This window comes from Tachypleus tridentatus, chromosome 8 (assembly GCF_004210375.1).
Source record: "Tachypleus tridentatus isolate NWPU-2018 chromosome 8, ASM421037v1, whole genome shotgun sequence".
Lineage (NCBI taxonomy): Eukaryota > Metazoa > Arthropoda > Merostomata > Xiphosura > Limulidae > Tachypleus > Tachypleus tridentatus.
In genome coordinates, this window is record NC_134832.1 from 30070039 (window position 1) to 30091031 (window position 20993).

Below are 20993 nucleotides of genomic sequence, written 5' to 3' on the forward strand. Positions count from 1 at the left end.
GACAGTACACAGACAAAGGGCTGCTGGTAACGCCAATACAAAATCAACAGGACAGTACACAGACAAAGGGCTGCTGGTAACGCCAATACAAAATCAACAGGACAGTACACAGACAAAAGGCTGCTGGTAATGCCAATACAAAATCAACAGGACAGTACACAGACAAAGGGCCACTGGTAATGCCAATACAAAATCAACAGGACAGTACACAGACAAAGGGCCACTGGTAATGCCAATACAAAATCAACAGGACAGTACACAGACAAAGGGCCACTGGTAATGCCAATACAAAATCAACAGGACAGTACACAGACAAAGGGCCACTGGTAATGCCAATATGGAATCAACAGGACAGTATACAGTCAACTCAACTGAAGAAAATAACAACATTTATATTAAAGATTTTTTTCTACTTCTATATTCATTTTGTAAGGTTCACCAAAATTAACCTATATTTAACTATAATTAATCTTATTAGTTTTGTTAATTTTTTTCTTATAATCAAAACTTAGATGTTAAATTTTATATTGTTTTGTCTTCAATTATATCACACACACACTTGCAGGGGAAAAATTACCAAGAAATTAATTTTCTGAAGTGAGATACAGTTTTCTAGGGCAATTTTCCCAACTACAACTTAAAACCAACTGAAATGTTTAAAATACATCTCATTCAATAGCAAATATTTTTTCAAATTATAAATACATCATTAAAATGTTAGCATTTATCATTTTAACTCACCAGCTTCTGCTAAGGCTGCTGCCACTTCATTCTTAAAGAAAAAAAAAAAGCTTTCTAATAATTATATGTTCAGACTATATGTATATAAGAAAGACATAAGATATCTCATAGAAATACATGATAATATGTAAGTAAAATGGAAACATATATACCTTTACATCTTAAAAATCTTTGCTATGTATAATCAGTTGACAAAAGGACTGCATTAAAAACAAAAAATCTAAACTTCTGACTGATGATATATTGTTATAAGCAAAAACAAGTCCAAACAAAAATCAAAACCACTGCATCAATCAAATGAATCCCCACTGTAAAGGCTATAAAATGGGATATAAAATGTACCCTGGATTTTGGAGACACACACGTAATGTACATGAAAAGAACAATATTTAATCAGAATAGCAACACTTCAATATATAAAACACATTAACTTAGCATAGTGTATTTATGGTTAAAGCTTTATAACATTCTGTAAACCACCTACTAATGTAATAAATAATTTTACTTTGGTCAGCACAATGGTGGCCCCTAAATCAGGGGTTCCCAACCTGTGGGTCGCGACCCCCCCATGGGGTTACGGAGCCTTGGCAGGGGGGTCACAAAGCCTTGGCAGGGGGTTCGCGCGAAGCCTTGGCAGGGGAGCCGCGTAGCCTTGTCAGAAGTAGCTTGGGATAGCATTAATTTTATTTCATCAATTACATTTTCATGTCGTGAGTGCCAAAAGGCTGGGAACCCCTGCCCTAAATGGATAACCTTAAGATTATGTGTTGTAAGAAACAGGCTGCTTTATAAAAGAATATAATCCAAGTTCAAGAGCCATTTTCTAAAATATTCTAAGCTACTATATATGTATGTACGTAAATAAATACAACACATATTTCTGTGAATACTTCTACAAATGTTCACTGGTACTTACTTGTGTAGAGTAGATATTACAAGCTGCCCACCTGACAGATGCTCCAAGCGTTAGGAGGGTCTCAATCAAAACCTGCCAGTTGCATTTAAAACAGAGTTATCCTTAAATACCCAAATTAACAGCAGAAAGTCTGATATATTATATACTGCAAAAAAGTTCATACTATACATTAATAGTTATTTCAAAATAAGAAAAAATACTTTATTAGTAATTTCATTTTCACCACCCCTTGAAACAAATACCTATAATACATTAATTAAAATGTAATCACCTATCATTCAATTTATACTTTATTCACAGGTTTATCAAACTTGACCTGTTCATTTGTTAACACACAATTGCACAGTGCTTACCTTTACTAAATAAACACTGTTGTAACGTAGTATTTAGTTTATGCTTTACTAATACACACTGTACAGTGAGTACAGGTACTAGCTTTCTGCATTCAGTGCTGTTACATACAATAAGTATTTATACTGTATTAGAAAACAGTAAATAATATCATACTACTACTAAATTCATCTATAATTTTAAATATTATATATACCTTACATTAGTTATCTGCTGTTCCCAGTTTTCAGAATGGTTGACTTAGTGTATGATGCTGGTAATCCCTACTGGCTCAAACTACTGTATGACAAAGCAATTCTTAAACCAGATCTGGTATAATTCAGTCAAATACAGCTCATACAGATCATCCTGTCACAAAGTTGACTGTAAAACATTTGCTAACATTCAAAGATACAGAGATATCTAGAAGGCCTAAGTGACAAATGTGTATAGATAGCAGCAAGCAAATGAAATAATACACAATAAATGAGAGTAAAGTCATGGAAAAGAGAAGTAACAGGATAGTTGATATGTTAGAGTAAGATTAATAATTTCATAAGAGATAAAAAAATGACTTGCCTTATCAAAGAGTGTTTTATAGTAATTGAACCAGCCTCAGTGGACTTTAACAAAAGGCAGACAATTCTTAGAAATACGAAAAAGGAACAGACGATGTTTGAAATACAGAATACAACCATGTTAACTCAATGACAACATAAAGATAGTTTGGCAACAGAAATAAAAGAAAAGCAGTTTGGTTTATCAACTGAGTTGGAAGGTCTAAGTGGACTTTTTATAACTAGAGAACTATAAAGCTATAGATTAGGTACAGCTATCTTTATTTTTGTCTTACATAATTAACATGATAACTTAAATGTACATACTTTTACTCACACTTATTTTATTCAACACTGTCATAAGTTATGCTAGGTCAATTATTTACTATGGTGTAGTCATTGATTAATACACATCATATAATTAACATACTTGCTATAGGATATAAATGAGCTAATTTTTGCTACTCTTACATGTACTAATGCAAACCCAAACATTTATTACACCAGAGAGATGTAAAACTACATCTGTCATATCTGACTTTCCTGAAATTCTATGTTAATTTTTCTTAAATTATTACTCCAAGTTTAAGAAATGTACACTTTTGGTTTATCTTTTTTACAAGCCCCCTGGCTGTTGAGAATAATTTTTTAGAAAAGTCACCCTCAAATATTATGGCATGTTGACAAGATAGAATTAGACCATATACACCACCTGTCACATATTCATACAGACTATGTTATTTTTCAAAGGACATGTAGCTGAAACTTGCTATATATTAAATTTGATGAAATTTATATGTTTTTCTGTAATACATAGTAATTTACAACAGTAAACATAAATGACCCAATAACTATTTCATTTATTTGTAGAATTAACTAGATTAACATATGTCATAAAATTTCCTAACATTGTAATAACTACAACAGGGTATATGAAACTTTACACTTGATAATTCTACTTTGATGCTTGGGAATATCACTAAGCCAGGGGTGGACAACTCCATGACCACATATGGCCAGTGGATAGCACAATTGTGGCCAGCTCGAGTTTAAGAATAAACTTTTTCCATCATTTTTTTTCTCGCAAAATTAGTAATCAGCAACTACATTGCTTCACACCATTGCTAATGTTCCACACTTCATCACTGCCACATACTTTGCTCATTTTGTAACGTTAGTCAGGTTTAGATATTTGTTATCAAGTTTGCATTGTTTTGCATGCACTTGCAAACATACTTTTATCATGCAACTTTCTAGTGTCTAAATATATTTTTTAATCCCATAATATGGATAAGTGGATAATTCAAAAACAAAAGAATCCAGATGATAATGAACACTCAGAAAATAAAGACAATTTAATTGATTCTGGCATTACTGCTGAAAAGAGAATGATGCATGACTGGAAAAATATGAGAAGTTAATGAAAGTTTGGAGTTGAAATTTGCAAATAATAGGCCAGTATGTCTTTTGTGTAACAAAGTTTTTAGGAATGATAAAATATACAACCTCAAGCAACATTTTAACAATTTTCACAACAAATTTCATGTAAAATTTTCAGTTAATAGCAAAAATCATATGAATAAAATTAGCAGTCTGAATACACAACTTCATGAACAAAAGGGAGGCCAAAAGAGTTTTATCATTGATAGACCTAATTACATTAACTAACTATAATGAAGCTTAGATTCTACCTCAAAAAAGAAATAATTTTCTGATGCTGAACTAGTAAAAGAAATATTGACTGTGGTAATTGAAACTCTGTTAGAGAATCAAGATTCAAAAATAAGAGATGATATTCTTCAAAAGGTAAATAATTTGCAATTAGGTTTAAAAACAATTTGCTGGAGTTAGCAAAAGACAAAAAATGAATTGCTTGAACAATTAAAAGACTGTATTTTTCTTTAGACTAGATGAGTCAACAGATGTTAATGACATTGCTAGTTAATATTTTGGGTTCGATATGTAACTTCAGATCTTCAAGTGAGGGAAGAAATGCTTGGCCCTTGTGGATTATGAGATCAAACATGTGGAAAAAACATCTTTGAAAAATTTCTTGAAATGTTAAAAAAATTAAATCTGGATCTTAAAAAACTGGTTTCTGTCACAACAGATGGTGCTCTTGTCATGACTGGGGAGAAATTATGATTTGTTTCTTTTTTGAAGTAGCATTTAATTGAAAATAATGTGAAGTCCATGCTATTTTTTGCATCAGGAAAATTTATGTGTTCAGATATCTAAAAGTGATGAATTGAAAAATTTGGACATTATTGTAAAAATTGTGAATTCTATTAGAAGTGAAAGCTCTCTCACCCATCAACAGTTTGTTGAGCCTTTGAAGAAAAGCAATAACTGTACTTTTGATGATCTTGCTGATTTTGCAAATGTAAGATGGTTAAGTAATGGACAAGTCTTGGAACAATTTACTTCCTTATTTCCTCAGATAAAAGAATATCTTGTTGGAAAAGGTAAGATTGAACATTTCCCTGAAATTGAAACTTTATCATTGCAATGTGATTTGCACTTTCTGCAAGACATGATGGATCACTTGAATAATTTAAATACGAAGCTTCAAGGTGGAGATAAAATAATAGGTGAGTAATCAGTCTATTCATGAATTTCAATTAAAGCTAAATCTCCTTGTAGAACAATTACAAAAGAATGATTTGACACATTTTTCTATGCTAGATTTTCTCAAGTCTAAATACAGATCTCAACTTACTAACATAAATTTAGAGGCAGAGCTAAGATGCTCACTGTGCATAGATATTAAGCCAAATGTCACAGAGCTTGTTGATGAAATCCCCATCAATTTTCAGACTGAAGGTTAGCTGAAATGCAATTATTTTGATTAAACTAACATCTTTCAATTTTATTTTTTTAATAGTGTGGCCAATGTTGTTTTCATTAGCTACAGTTGTAGCCACTGTAAAAAATAAGTTGTCCACCCCTGCACTAAGCAGTTCCAACCCTGACAGAAGTTTTTGGGCTAAGACCAAAACTTCCTCTAGCAGCCAGAGTACTCAGTTGATGTCCTAGTAAAATGGTCAAATAAATTAGAAGTTTTTGTAGTTTGATTGTCACCCATAATTAAGACTTTGTCATCAATCATAAAAATTATTTTTGAATATCAACATCTCTTCTGGTAAAAGTTATTACATAATGACACTCTTTGTTAACAAAGTGAGATGGCCCCTTGCTCGTGCATAATTAATATATAGATAATAATTGGCATATATGTTATAAACACAGGTAGTACTAACACAAAGAGTGATACTCGGCTTATTCTTTGTTGACACTAATTTCCCAGCACTTAATTTACGTTTATCAAAATGAACCAGCTAAGTACCAACTTTTTGGTGCTTTATTAATACATACTTGGATAACAGATGACACTTAACCTCCTCTGTCACCTAATTTTACACTGGTATATCACAGAACATATCATCATCCATGTTATAAGGCCTCAAAACATATTTGATAACAAAACTGTTGTTAATTTACTCAATTAAATTAAATACAAAACATAACTAACATCAGGCTTAACTATTTACACATTTCCTGTATAATATTCAATTTAAAATGCTGCATCTCCATATAATATGCAATACCATTGCTCTTCAAATCAAGCAGACTAAATACTGTTTCTTATGAAATTTTGTTTTAAATACATAAGTTACAATTTTATGTTTAAAAAGTTCCATGATTAATTTATATTCCAAGTTTCACCACTAGATGGTTACCACGTGTTTAAATTTATTAACAACAAACTTAACTTTTGTTGACAGTAAATAAATAAAGCTTAATATTAGGGCTTTTATTATTTTGTGTGCTTTAAGCAACAGTTATGACCAAATTTATGTCTGATATTGTTTCATTTTACTTTTCTAGCTTCATTATACTATCAAGAGTTATCTACAAATATTATTATTATTACACATTAAACTATCTCTAGTCTTTTAGCAGCTATTCTTTGCAACTCTAAATTAGTTAAAACATTGACATGTATATTTTTAGTCAAAAGTGAATAGCCTACTTATGCTTAATAGTAAAATACCAAATTTATAATATGTTTAATACATATACATAATTATTCTTGCCATACCCTTACAATTAAGCTATTAATAACACATTCCTTTGCATTAAAGAAGTTTGAACAAAAGTATCATCTGTTATACTACATTCATCTCACTGTAATAGAACAATTAGATGTCTATATGTCTATGTATGTGACCAAAATAATATGGTAGTGACATCTGTTGTGCTGAAATACAACAAAAATTTTAATACCACAAAGGTTGATTGAAGGCTCCGAAATGTAGTGCTATCTACTGAATGGGACCACAAACAAAAATCCATAAAAATAATTCACACTATAGGTATTCAAGATTCAAACAAAAATAACAATAATTAGGTATTTGCAACAGTAAGTGTTTTATAACAGAACACAATTTTTAATAAAAGAACACTTCTTACAGCAACGACATTACTCTCACTGGTTCAGGGTCAACTGGGCAATAGCTAACTTGGCAACAGGACATCTCGGCAACACTCAGTCAATCAAAAGCACATTTACTGACAATATTATCACCTACAGACAGACTCGTTGAATACCAATAATTTGAATGTAACAGCAGTAGTGCTGATAGAAGGCTAGGTGAGTGCTTATAGCTATCGAAGTAAAATAATTAACTCGACTTTTTTGGCAAGACTGTAGCTTTTTTACTGTAGAAATCATTATCACATCATCTTTAGTTTTTTCCATAAGGCATCTATAATACATTTCAATACTTTTATATTCTTTTCTTATTTGGTTTATTTTCGAAGTATAAATTCATTACTTCACAAACTTGAGTTATTTTCATTCTCCCTTATTCTTTTACCTCATTTCACAAGATTAAACTCAGTAAAAAATTTATTTTCCAAATTTTCATCATGGTTGCATTTGTACCTTCACAATGAATAAATCCTCACACTGAATTTATTTATATTAGGGAACAATCAAGAGGACAGTCCAACAAAGTGATGGATGTTGAGCACCAGACTAACTTTTGTCCCTCTTAATGATATTGTCAAATCATTCAACCTATTGCTTCACAAGCTGAATGATGAAAACAACAACAATCTCATAAGACTTCAGTATGTTGCAAAATATCTTGATATGACTTGCATATGAGGATGCCCTGCACACGGAAGGAGGTGAGCACTGCCACCTCGCTACCCAATCGAGATGTGAAATATGTATGAAAAATAAACAGACAAATGAAGCCAGGACTAATAATGTTGACTGGCCAGCAAAACATCCCAAAAAAACTTCTGCAAAAAGGCTGTAACAAGACATGAATGAATAGAGAATGTGGTTACACACTATCAAGAATGTAAGGCAATTCTCAGGTTCTATTTTATCTCAGGAGCATGGGGTATAATTTTGTTCTGTTGGCATAATAAAGTTTCATCTGTATGAAATAACTCTATTTTGTATTTATTCAAAATGCAAGAAATTACTCACATACGTTGTAAACTTCATTCATGTAAATGTAACCATGCATACATTCCTGTGAGTAAACATAAATATAATAAATCCATCTTGTGACGAAATTGTCAATAATCTGCTATCAATGGGTTTATTTTTTGACTAGTTGTATTTCAACAACTTGTCCAGTCAACCATCTATCTTAAGATACAATTTACTGACGTTGGGTTGGCTATCGCCAAATTGCCACCAAACCCTTTCACTAGGACTATATATGAAGGTTTGATTATATCTATATTGATATATTTTAAATGTAGTACTGAGAAATGATAGTTCTTAAAATTATTATTATTTTAATAAATGGTACCACTTAGAACATATAAAACCATTACAGTATATATCAGTAACATTTATAAAAATTTTGAGCACTGGACATTGAATTACTTTGATGAGCTATGCATGACTAAATAAACACAATCCAAACACTTTCTCTGTGCAGCATTACTTCCCCAAAAAATAATAATAAAAAAATTAGAATATATTAATTATTTTTGTTAGTTTTTCATAATGAGGTATAAATATTCAGATTATTAACGACTAGCACAAACAGCTACAACTCATGCTACAGAATTTTATAAAAAAGAAAAAATAATTCAGAATGATAGTTAATCAACATAAAATTCAAACTTTCTCAGCACTTACAGCTGTTTGAGCATTGACATGAGTACACCCAACGATTTTGGCTCCTTTTAATGGTTTGTCTTTTTCAGCTCTCTTTCTTAGTGCCACAATTCCAGGCATCTCTGAGATAACAGAAAAAAGATTGAAGTATGAGAGACTAAATGGTAAGTTTTCTGTTTGTTTTACCCACTAAAGTACTAAAACAGAATTATTTTTGAAGATTGTAAAACTATGTCAGAATAACTGCTAAAATCAATTTGTAAGGTTCGGATATATTGCAAAGTGGAAATGCTTACTGAGTTTTCCTATCTTTGTTCTTGAGATAAACCATTCTTAACACTCTATGATAAAGTCTTTAAGTCACTTTTAAATTTAGGTAATAGAGATTTATGTTGGTAATATGGATTTGTTAGCAAGATACTTGTATTCTTAGTGTAGCCATAGTTGTGGCTGTATTGTTTAAAAAATTTGGCCATGTGCAAGCTGTTATATGTTCTAACATAATATTTGTTAACCTAATCACAAAATGTTGAAGTACAAAGCTGGTCTTGACTAAGAATTCATCTAGAATTGTTGATTTTTCTGATATTACTAAATTCTGAATAGCATTCAATATTTGTTTTATTAAATTACTATGTGGTCCTCTTAAGTGTATTCAGTGTAAGTGAATTTTGTTTCTTTTGAGGGTATGGGTGGAGAGAATATAATCTAATGTTATCATTACATTCTCTTTCTTTGTTATTCAAGATTTTAAATAAACTTCAAAATTAACTTGTTGGAACTTCTTACAGAGCTGAAATTAAATATTGATTAAGCAGCTCTGGTTTGGTTTGTTTTGAATTGTGCACAAAACTACACAAGGGCTATCTGCACTAGCCATCCCTAATTTAGCAATTTAAGACAAGATAGAAGTCATCACTACCCACCTCCAAATTTTGGGGTACTTTTGTTTTTTTATCAACAAATAGTGGGATTCACCATCACATTATAACACCTCAAAGGCTGAAAGGGCGAGCATGTTTGGTGCGACTGGGATTTGAACCTGCGGCCCTCATATTACGAGTCGAGTGCCTTAACCACTTGGCTATGCTAAGCCTTAAACAGCTCTGACTTTGATTTCTCAGTGATCTAATTTATATGAGCATATCATAATATTGCATTTATTAGTAGTGATTTTTCCCTTTTGTATCTTCGAAAAGGGACTTTCATCTAATTCTAATAAAATCTTCATGGAACTCTTAAAATCTTACCAAATGTTAGCAAGAAATACCTGTTTACAACACTTTTAAATTTAGTGTAACAAATGGGAGACACTTAAAAAGTTTCTTTAAACTCTCAAATTCCCCAAATCCAAACACACAGTTCAACAACAGATTTAAAAAAAAAACAACAGAAAACTAAACAAAGTAAGATACCATACTTAGTAAAATATGCATTCACTTGTATTAGGTTTTAGGTGTGGACAAGTAGGTGATAAATTTCAATGATAAACAAACAGCATACAATCTACTTGTTTCACAATAATACGTTAAAATAAGTTAAATACATATACACAAATGTTTTTTATACTGTTAGTATGTATATACATTTTCTTATAGCAAAGCCACATCAGGCTATCTGCTGAGCCCACCAAGGCAAATCGAACCCCTGATTTTAGCATTGTAAATCTGTAGAGTTACTGCTGCACTAGCAGGGGGCCTACAGTGTTAGTTATTAGAGATGTGCCCAGAACTTTAAATAATTGTCTATTTTTTCACAACATAGACTTGTTAGATTACTTATGAACACAACTGACAAGACAAATTATTTTTCTGTACTCTGTTGTGATGATACAATCTGTGATAATTTCACTTTTAAAGTTGCCATTATCTGCTCTTTCTGGCTAAACTGACAATCATGCAGCTGAGATCTATCTATCTATCTGTCCACACCTATTTATATCCAGAAAGAACATTTAACACACTGCCAGATGTTACAATAATATAATATTCAATCAAAACAATGAGAAAAGCTCAAAGGTTCTAGCAACATGATAAAACAACATAACAATCACCAATTCATAATCACTGAATTCACAAAGTATGATTTGTAAACAGTTGTGTTAATAAACTTGCAATAAACTATCACTTCTAAAAATAATGAAATTTAATACTCACTCCATATAAATTATCTACATCATATCACTCACATTAAATTTAAAACAGCTGTTTATCTTTAACAACTTGATATACATGACTGAACCAGAAAAATCTTTGAACCACATCAGCTTAATGATAATTGCATAATCAGATTTTTTTACTCACAGTCATCTGCTTTATCATATAGAACTACAGCAGTGAATCACATATTCAAATAATAGCCAAATCATTTGCTACACATATTCAACATTAAAGTTATTTCAAATTCCCCAAAAAATACTTAGGGGGGTATATTGGTTAGTATAAAACAATAAGAAAACAATCTCAGAGTTTCATGTTATTGTTTCGAGTCACACATAAAGAAAAATACAAATAACAAAAAGCCAAAGATTTAACTACGCAATTATGGGTTCCAAAAATTTTCCACAAACCAAACACTTACAAACATAATTAACTAATTTGAAAGAAAATTAAATTCTGGACACAACTGAACATTGCAAAGTTAGAAATACATGAGCCACCTCTAGATAAAAATAAAGGCTTAACAAATTAGTGAATTTGATTTTTCTTTTTCATAAAACAATATGGTCAAAATGAATACAGGTATGATACACAAAATATTTTTATAAAACCTATACTCTCAAAATATCCACCCACCATTCTTAGTGACGATACTTACCAGAACTCAATTGTTCAATGAAAGGCTAGAGTTATTAATATATATAAAAATCAAAATACAAATGCAACTTTAACTAGCACACAGACCAAAACAAATAATTATTCACTGCAAAAAAATAAATGAGTAATATTTTGGTTAAAAATACAGTAGGAGACTTTTTGCTTGCACCATTATCACACATTTGCAACATGTTTAGTCACAATTATCAGAATACAGATACCTAAAGTAATGGTCTCTAGTAAACACTAATGGTTGTACAGCATAAATGCTAAATAAATAATCTGAAAGTGAATCAAATTAATGCAACAGCTAGGCTTAAGATTAACCTTTGATCGTGGGTACCGTGGCAATCAAAATCTTTCAATCTCGGTGTATCCAAGATACACTAAAGGGTTCACAAAAGGCAAAAATTCGTTAAAACATCTAAATATGTCAAATTTAAATTGATAAAAGTACCACCAGATTGTTGATTGCAACTTTGATGGATTAACCAGTCACTTGTATTTACCAATTTTTGATAGTTGAAAGACTAAAGCATATTTTGTCTATTACTTTAGTGTATTGTAATTTGATGGTAAAACTTATCATTCCATCAATACAAGACACAACTACTACATTTAAAGCCATATTAATAATACAGTATAATGAAGCTACTTTAATCTCAAATTAACATATATTTATTTCTCTTTTTTAAATAACAAAATGAGACTGATAATTTGAATGTGATCAAAAGATCAATGAACATTGTCCAGAACAGATGATACAGTAGCTTGATTTAGGGATAGGTTTGATGTGGTGATTGAGAATGACTGAAAGCATTATGAACATTTTTTTAAACATTTTTTCATGTTCAAACTTTCCTGATTAAAACTTATATATAAATGAGTTTCTGGTAAAGATTAGTTCTTAAGAAAAATGCAACACTAGCCTGATTATAAGTCAATTTTTCTTTATCAATAATTAGGTTGTAAAAAACATAGCTGCCTATAACTGCAGCTGACCATAGGCCCCTTTCCTACTTTAGCCTGTCACATTACTGAATGTCCAAATATCATCTGTCTATGTACATGCAACAGCTGTTTTCTTAAGGTTATTGCTAATTCACCTGTAAGCTGTCGAGTTATAGTATTGACTTTGCAGATATAAAAAGGATGTTTTGATAATTTTTTTTTAATTTCCCATTGTTTTTGAGAATGAGGGTTGCTTTATATTTAAGATCACCCTATAATTGAGTCAATGCAGCAATTTTTAACAAAGTCATTTTAAATAGTTTTTCTTTATAACCACTTTTTAATTACTTTTAATTCATTTCCATAAACAAGTTTTAGGTTTTTCTTTCTTTCTAAGTTTAGCTTATTTTCCGGGATACATCACTCAACTCAACCAACCAAATATTTCACAGATGATAAATGAAGCTTTTACACCATAGAAGAAAGCATCCAGTTTAGATTTGAAATAAAGATTACTGAATTTCTCTTTGCCCAAACTAGAGGGAAAAAAGGCCATCAACTTTTCACTTTTTCTTGATCCAAATATCAATCATAAGTAGGACTAAAATCAATTTTGCTTCCTTGAGAATTTCAGTAACACTTAAATGAAACGTATCACAACAGACCAATACAATTAAAAATTGAAAACAAAGACATTCTTTCAACAAGATACAAGCCTATTAGTGTGAAAAGAAACAAGAAAAATACCTTGTTCAGCAATTTCTACCTCCCGACGACCAAAAGCAGCTTGACCAATGTTTTTAATACAAAAATCACTAAAACCTTTTGAATTGTTCTGAACTTTCTCTCGTGGAGTCAAGCCCTCTTCATCAGAACTGGTGTCTGTGTAGGATGCTAAAATGAAGACAGACCTCATCATTAGAGAATTATAAAAACAATGATTTTATGAACAAAATTTCTATAAAACTACACATTTACAGTATAATTATCATGATAAGCAATGAAGTGTAGACTTTATTCACAGACTGCAGAAAATATCATCAGACAAATTTAGTTCACAAAAGATGGCCAATATTAAATTGTCAGTTCAATTTAAATACTGAAAAGAGCAAGATATAAATATTTGAGATAAAAGTCATAAAAGGTATTAGCCAATACATATCAAAATGTCAACAGTTTGAATACTGAAAGGAGCTAGAGATAAAAACATTCTTGAAATACATGCTACAAAAGACACTACTTTGTACTAAAACATCAATATAAAATGAATACTAACCACTTGAAATGTTTTGTGATACAGGCTACATAATGAGACACTGGTCAATATTGAAACATCTAGCAACTAGGGTACTAACTGATGTCAAAATGTCCTACTACAAAATTTTATATGTGTAACAGCTAGCACCTTTTTTAGTAAAAATCTTTTGAGGAATGCCTAATAAATACCTAAACTACAAGCTACCTTAAGAGTTAGTGGACAAAAACTTAGAAGTGTTGAAACCTATGAATAAAATCTATTACATGTTCTTTCTGTGGTTTATAAATGCAAAACTCAGTATTATGTATTCTCTTAATGATAAACAAGCATCAAAACCAAAAGAATTTAAGTTTCAACATTTCATTTTTATTCATAAAAATATAAGCACAAATATTCTCCTACAAATTAATGAGCAAAAGAAATAAAAGAGGAAAACAGTGCATGAAATCTACACTGCATTTTCAGTTTTATTTTCATTCATATAATGACACTTAAAGCAAGTTGACAGCTTAACCATATATTTGTCATAAAATGAATATTTTCTGGTCTATACATTATAAAAATATATTTTCTTATAACACTTGATAAAAGGAACAGAACAGAAGACAATGCTATGAACTGCTGTTTATTAAGAATCTCACTACAGAAATGATACTTACATATTTGACTTTTCCCAATCTTGGTAAACAATTAAATAAAAAAAATACATAACAAACAGATACATGTAATAAATTTGACCTTTCTTTCAGTTGTTATTGAAAACTATGCGTTTTCATCTAGAATAACATCATTGAACTAACTAGTCTTTTCCAAATTAAACAATAATAAGCATTTTGTGTACAAACCAGAAACAAATACTACCTCATGGCAATGAAGCATAACACTTTAATAGGTATTTGTTGTGATACTACACCATAAGTAGCGTGTTCCTTAAATATTTCTTTACAGTCTATTGGATTCTTGTTTCTTCTAAAAGTTCTAAAATACAGACAAGTGCTTAGGCTTTTAATAACGTTAAGCATAATCATTGTCATAACAAATGGTTGGTATGAGAGTCAGGGATGTTTGTACCTACTATTTAAATTAAAAAAGCAAGAATATGGAATATGAAAGTATACTTCTGATAATTTCACTCAAATGAAAACATCAGTGTGCAAACAAACAAAAGTCTTTATTTTCAGACATACTTGTGTAAATCTTTAACTACAGTGGCTGCTGGTATGAAAAAAAAAACTTCATAATGTGTCTCTACATGACAAAGGATAAAAAGAAATATAACATTCTGCATTTTCAGCTAGGACAAAGGGGTTCAAGTCAATGTTGTTTAATCCAAAGTTATGCACATTTCCAACTATCAAAAATAACTTCAAAACTTATACCTGTGTTATCTCTTGAGATAACCTACCCCCAGAAAGTGAACACAATTCCCAAGCAGCATGTTTTTGGTCACTGCTGTTTACCACAAAATTATTAGCACATTTCCTATCCTTTGATGTTAGAGATATGGTTTTTGAAAATGTTATAACTACATGTATAACACCTGTGCAAAAATAAAAACAAACAAAACTAGTCATTAAAATTGAAACTGGTAGCTATTTGAATTACAACATCTCTTTCTTACTCAGTGTCTTCCAGACACAAATCATAAAATTACTGGATGAATTATATGGTTATTTACAAGCCTTTAGATGCTATGTAATATTTCCCTAATGTTGTATGCAAGATATGACACCTATACAAGGCAACAAATGGTTAGCACAAAATCTCCAGCAAACAGTAAATCATAAATAAAATAAAAGTTTAAAAACAGATGTCAAATGCATTAAATAACATCACAATTTACCACTAAAAATAAGTCAAATACAAATTAAATTAAAATTTATAATTTTGAATAGATAATCGACAAAATAAAAATTAAATTATAAAATACCACAGCATCCAGCCAGTTAGCATATTATGAAACAAACTAAAGAAACATAAAAAATTTACACTTTGCAGAAAAAAACAAACAGCAAATATCAGCAACAAGATTAGCAGGCCATACATGTTTTGCATATAGTCACTTTTATGCCAACTGCCTTGATTATTATTACAATTTTTATGTTCTGTGGCCTGTATTTGATATTCCTTCAGATATCAGTATTCCTTCAGAACTGATCCTAGACTGCTAGAACCCCTTTGACCATCAGTAGTTAACTTGGATCATACATCACCTAAGATGATGCTTCTTTTCAGTGATAAATGTTTCCAAGGTTGAAGATTTCTGTTTGGCAGCTCAGTATAATCCTCTGGTGAATTCAAAAGATTATCAGACAGCTCACAGAATTCATAGTCCCATTAACAAGTTAGGTTAGATTACCAAGTCAGTTTTATCCCTGATATGTCAAAGTTCAATTTGCTATGTAGGGACAAACAACATGACAAATCAGACCACAATCTTTCCTTCAAGAAGATCATCCAGATAATTTAAAATCACATTCAATAGACAGTATGGTTTTCAAAGAAACCACGTCATCATCAGTTGTATTCTCCTCATGAGCCAGACACATAGTACATATATTAGGCCTAAGGCACCATCAAAAGAAATTGGCTCATTTTAAATCAAACAATCTCAAGAAAGTAAAAGTAATTTAGGGCAATAATAAACCTAAATGGTCTATTCTCTTAGAAATATCCACCCAAATTATATTTTTATATTATTAACTGTAAAGACTACTTACTAACCATGAGAATGATTCCTGTCCAATCACCACAATCTTATTATAAACAGTGCACAAAATTAAAATGCATATAAGCAAATTATTAATGAACAAAATAAATTAGAATTAACTATAAAAAGTTTAAAATCTATTGTTACTCTTACATAAGCAAAACACAGCTAGTTTATGTAAAAATACAATACATAAAATTTCAACCTTAAAAAGTAACTCAAACAGTTTAAAACATTAAACAAAAATTAAGAATCTAAACCCACTTGAAGTAGAATTCACATTAAATACAAGTAACTTCAAATGCAAAGCTTTAGTTACTGGTAAAGGAAAAGTCAAGACAAATAATTAGGTTGAAATAAAAAAAGGGTCAAAATCAGATAATTAGAATTTACAGTCCAAAATTCAAAATACCACAAACAGAATGAAAACTAATATTCTTAATAATACAAAAACAGTTCATATACTAAAAATAATAAGCACTTTCAAACTAAAAATAAACAAAATTAAATGTTTTCATGCAGCTCTAACTCAGATCTTTGTGGATAATTGAGTGTGTGTTTTCTTATAGCAAAGCCACATCAGACTATCTGCTGAGCCCACCGAGGAGAATCGAACCCCTGATTTTAGCATTGTAAATTTGTAGACATACCGCTGTACTAGCGGGGGACATGGATAATTGAAAAGTAGTCTTTTCTTTGTTCACCAGATCTCAGCTAAGAACTCTGTATACCAGGTCCTGCTTACTTAGCCCTTTAGTCTCCTTCCAGTTCCACCTTCCACCTTCACCACTGATCTTTAACCATGAGAAGATGAACCCAAGTTTCCATAAGTGTGTGGCCAGTATTCTACTGCAGGCAGATGTAGCAAAAGTGGGACCAATCTCAATGATGCTTCTAGTAATTCTAAGATCTTTCCCTATTCAGGCTATGACCACAGCTTTCTGGGATCTCAAAGATGGTGTCTCTGATGGGCTATCTTTTTACATTGTAGATGATTTCATAAGATATTTTGAAAGCTCAACTTCTCACTAGCATACACCACCACAGACTTCATGCTATCTTGTACCCATGTGCTGCTTCTCCTATGTCACAATGACATCCAAATTCAGGATGACAAGACAGTCCTGAGGATAACTTAACATTTAAGCATTAAGATGAATACAATTCAGTAACTAGAAAGCTTGCTAATATTCTTCAGTGCACTTGTACACCAGCTCTATTCAGTACAGACATTGGTATCAATACAGATGAACTGGCCACAAACTATGCCATATGTTCATTTGTGGAGAAAATTAGCACAGAACTTTGACAATTCTTTCTTTGTCTTACAGCTAATTTTAATGATGCCCATATTGCCAAGTAAAATATATTAAATAATATAACATATTACATTTAAAAGTACAGGAAGATATAGTTAACAATACAAGTATACCACAATCATTAACAGAATCATACATACTGTATCAACAATGGAGCTTTATCACTAACAACCAAAAAGTTAAAGATGTGATAAAACATATCAGTGTAAACTGTTGTGATGCAGGTGCACATCTTTATTTTCGAGGGAGCCAGATCTCGAGAAAGCAAAGTGGCAAAGGTTAGAAAAAATGTTTTCACTTGCACTTGAGAAAATGAGTTTAATTTGTAATTTTGGTCCATTAGTGAAAGTACTTTGCAAAACATTACAGAAGAAAAGTAAATTCCATTAAAAATAAAAGGCTCAGATGCTGTATATATACATATATTATTTTTTTTACAGAATAACAGAAAAGAACCCATAGATGAAAAAAATCAAGAGAATCAGTTTTTTTCCTAACACTTGTTTTATGAAGAAATTATACCTACCAGCAGTTTGTAGTTTACTACAAAAAGCATATGTCTTTTAAATTTGACCATTATTTTTTTCACTGAACTATTTACTCACAAAAGTTCTAATTATAAATTGTGAAACATTCCAGTCTGTAGAAAACGCCTTTTAGAAGACATGATATTCTAAAGCCCGTTTCCATTAGAAACCCGATGAATGTCTGTTGCCCGATTTTTTTTTATACACATCGATAAATTTATTTTAATTTAACGAGTGTTTCATCGTAGTTATTTTCTTCTACATTTGGAATTTCACTGCCAACACAGTTAATTTTTTAATAGCATAGCAACGTGGTACACGTAAAAAATGCATATCGTCTTAACTATAAATCTGTGTCACTTTTCGCATGACACAGAAAAGTTTGAAAAACGAAAAATATGCTTCATAAATTAGTCATATAACTTGATAATGAAACTATTATTTCTATGACACATAAGCTCGAATTTTAGTGTGATTTGTACACAACTGTTACAAACAGAAACTCGTCTTAGTCACTCACTCTAGAAACCACAGTACCGACCTTCACACAATGAACTTTTCATGAAGTTATAGCCTATTGATCTTTATTTTTAACTATTACAACAGCGGGAACCTACTTCGACGTGCCCCCCCGTTAGTACAGCGGTATGTCTACGAATTTACAACGCTAGAATCAGGGGTTCGATTCCCCTCGGTGGGCTCAGCAGATAGTCCTATGTGGCTTTGCTATATGAAAAAAAAATTCTTCGACGTAGCAGGAATTAAGATTAATCACGTCTAGTTTTTTTTTGTTTTTTTTACGGAATACAAGTTTTAAAAAATAACGATAAAGAACAAATTCGCCACAGGAATATTTTCTCATTTCCATATTTTATTAATGTTTCAAGAACAGAATCTTTTAACAATCGGATGTTCGATATAATTTTTTTAATAATTTAAAGAATTTCACCGCAAACCATTATTAATCATTACATGTATATGAAAATAACAAAAACACTTTCTAAATACTTTTCGAGCATATTATATGAAGATATAAAAAGAAACAAAGTTGTAACTGATCAAAACATAAACTAGCCTCTCTCACCACACAAAAGGGAATCCTCAACAGCCTCGGCATTTGAAATTATTGTAGGCAGGATTAGAGTAAATTACTTTTTGAGATCCTGTGAGTGGTCACATACATCAATCAAAAGGGTTTGACCTCCTGAGTCTAAGACTATAATTAGACCTCAAATCAGTGGAAAAATGACGAAACTATGAGCTAAGAGTTTATACTTGGAAAAAAACACACGAAAACTCAGATTTGTTCTTTAAGCCGTTACGTTGCGACTTAAAAGAAAAAAAAACACCCAGACTATCAGAAAAATAAAATTATAATATAATAATAAAAGAAAAGAAAAAGAATGGAAAAAATAGAACATGGTTAAAAGTTATATTCATTTTTGAATTTCGCGCAAAGCTACACGAAGGCTATCTGTGCTAGCCGTCCCAAATTTAGCAGTGTAAGACTAGAGGGAAGGCAGCTAGTCATCACCATCCACCGTCAAATCTTGGACTCTTCTTTCACCAACGAATAGTGAGATTGACCGTAACATTACAACGCCCCCACAGCTGAAGGGCGAGCACGTTTGGTGTGACGGGGATTCGAACCCGTGACCCTCAGATTACGAGTCAAGTGTCTTAACTACTAGGTTATATAAAATATTTTATTATAGTGCAGCTAAAAATGTCAACGCATGTTCTAAAAAAAATAAAAAAATACATACCCATAATATTTAACAGAGAACTCAAACTCATCTTACAGGAAGCAGTAATAGTAATTAATATGAATCTAGAAAATGAAAGAAAATATTAGACATTACATAAACATTGAAAACAACCTCATTGTGGTGCACAAAAATAGGCAATAAAGCAGTGTAATATACATAACGCTTCAATCACGTTTCACATAAAGGAATTTGTAGTACAAGTTATCTGAATGGAGAAACTTCTTTCTATGTATTATATAAAGAACCTAGTATAAGACATTTATTTAAATACACTTCACGTTATATTGGAAACTTACACGCAGAGCACGTGGAAACCATAGAAGATCGACGGGAGTTCAAGTAGCGGCCGACGGGAAGGCTCATCCGCCTCCTTGTACGGTCCTTGAAGTGAGGTGACTCCAGCGCAGAGTGAGGTATCTTAGTACAGACAAACAAGAAGTTTAGCAGAACTACCCCTTCATTTTGTTGGATACATTAGGACTTAGCTCAAGCAGAATAACAGAAAAATAAAAAGTTTTTCTCCGGAAGATATCGGTTACGGTGTGTTGACGAACAAAGGGATATTTTCAGGAAAGTTACGAGTTCTAAGGATTACACGTTTACAACTGTAAAGAATTCTATGGGTTGAACTTTTAGCACATTTAAGAGCTCTAAGGGATGAATTTTTAGAACGTTTGTGTAACAAGACATAATAAAATCATCCACAGACGGTATGTCTCTGGGTTTATCCTTCCGTAAGTAAAAAGCCCTAAATTCGGAACAAGTTGTTACGATAAAAGAATAAAAAATACATTAAAATATTAATCTTACTAGTAGCAGCAGGAATTGAATTGGGTGAATTTCAAGCAAAGGTACTCAAACATAATTTTGATTGTTTTGAATTTCGCGTAAAATTACACGAAGGCTATCTGCGCTTGTCGTCCATAACTTAGCAGCGTAAGATTAGAG

At 31.3% G+C, this 20993-nt stretch overlaps 1 protein-coding gene across 11 annotated transcripts in view; it reads right to left on the reverse strand.

Annotated features, from left to right (window-relative positions):
• LOC143222076 (adenosylhomocysteinase-like 1) overlaps positions 1–20993 on the reverse strand; it is a 123162-nt gene that overhangs the window by 23813 nt on the left and 78356 nt on the right. For 6 of the 11 annotated variants that reach the window (XM_076447952.1, XM_076447956.1, XM_076447951.1 and 3 more), the window contains 4 exons: positions 13210–13356; positions 8717–8817; positions 1658–1729; positions 742–772 (listed from right to left, as the gene is read on the reverse strand). In XM_076447952.1, the coding sequence (XP_076304067.1) occupies positions 742–772; positions 1658–1729; positions 8717–8817; positions 13210–13356 (351 nt within the window). Of the gene's footprint in view, positions 1–741; positions 773–1657; positions 1730–8716; positions 8818–13209; positions 13357–20341; positions 20463–20993 lie in introns of all 11 variants that reach the window. The other 5 variants (XM_076447950.1, XM_076447957.1, XM_076447954.1 and 2 more) reach the window with 1 other exon arrangement.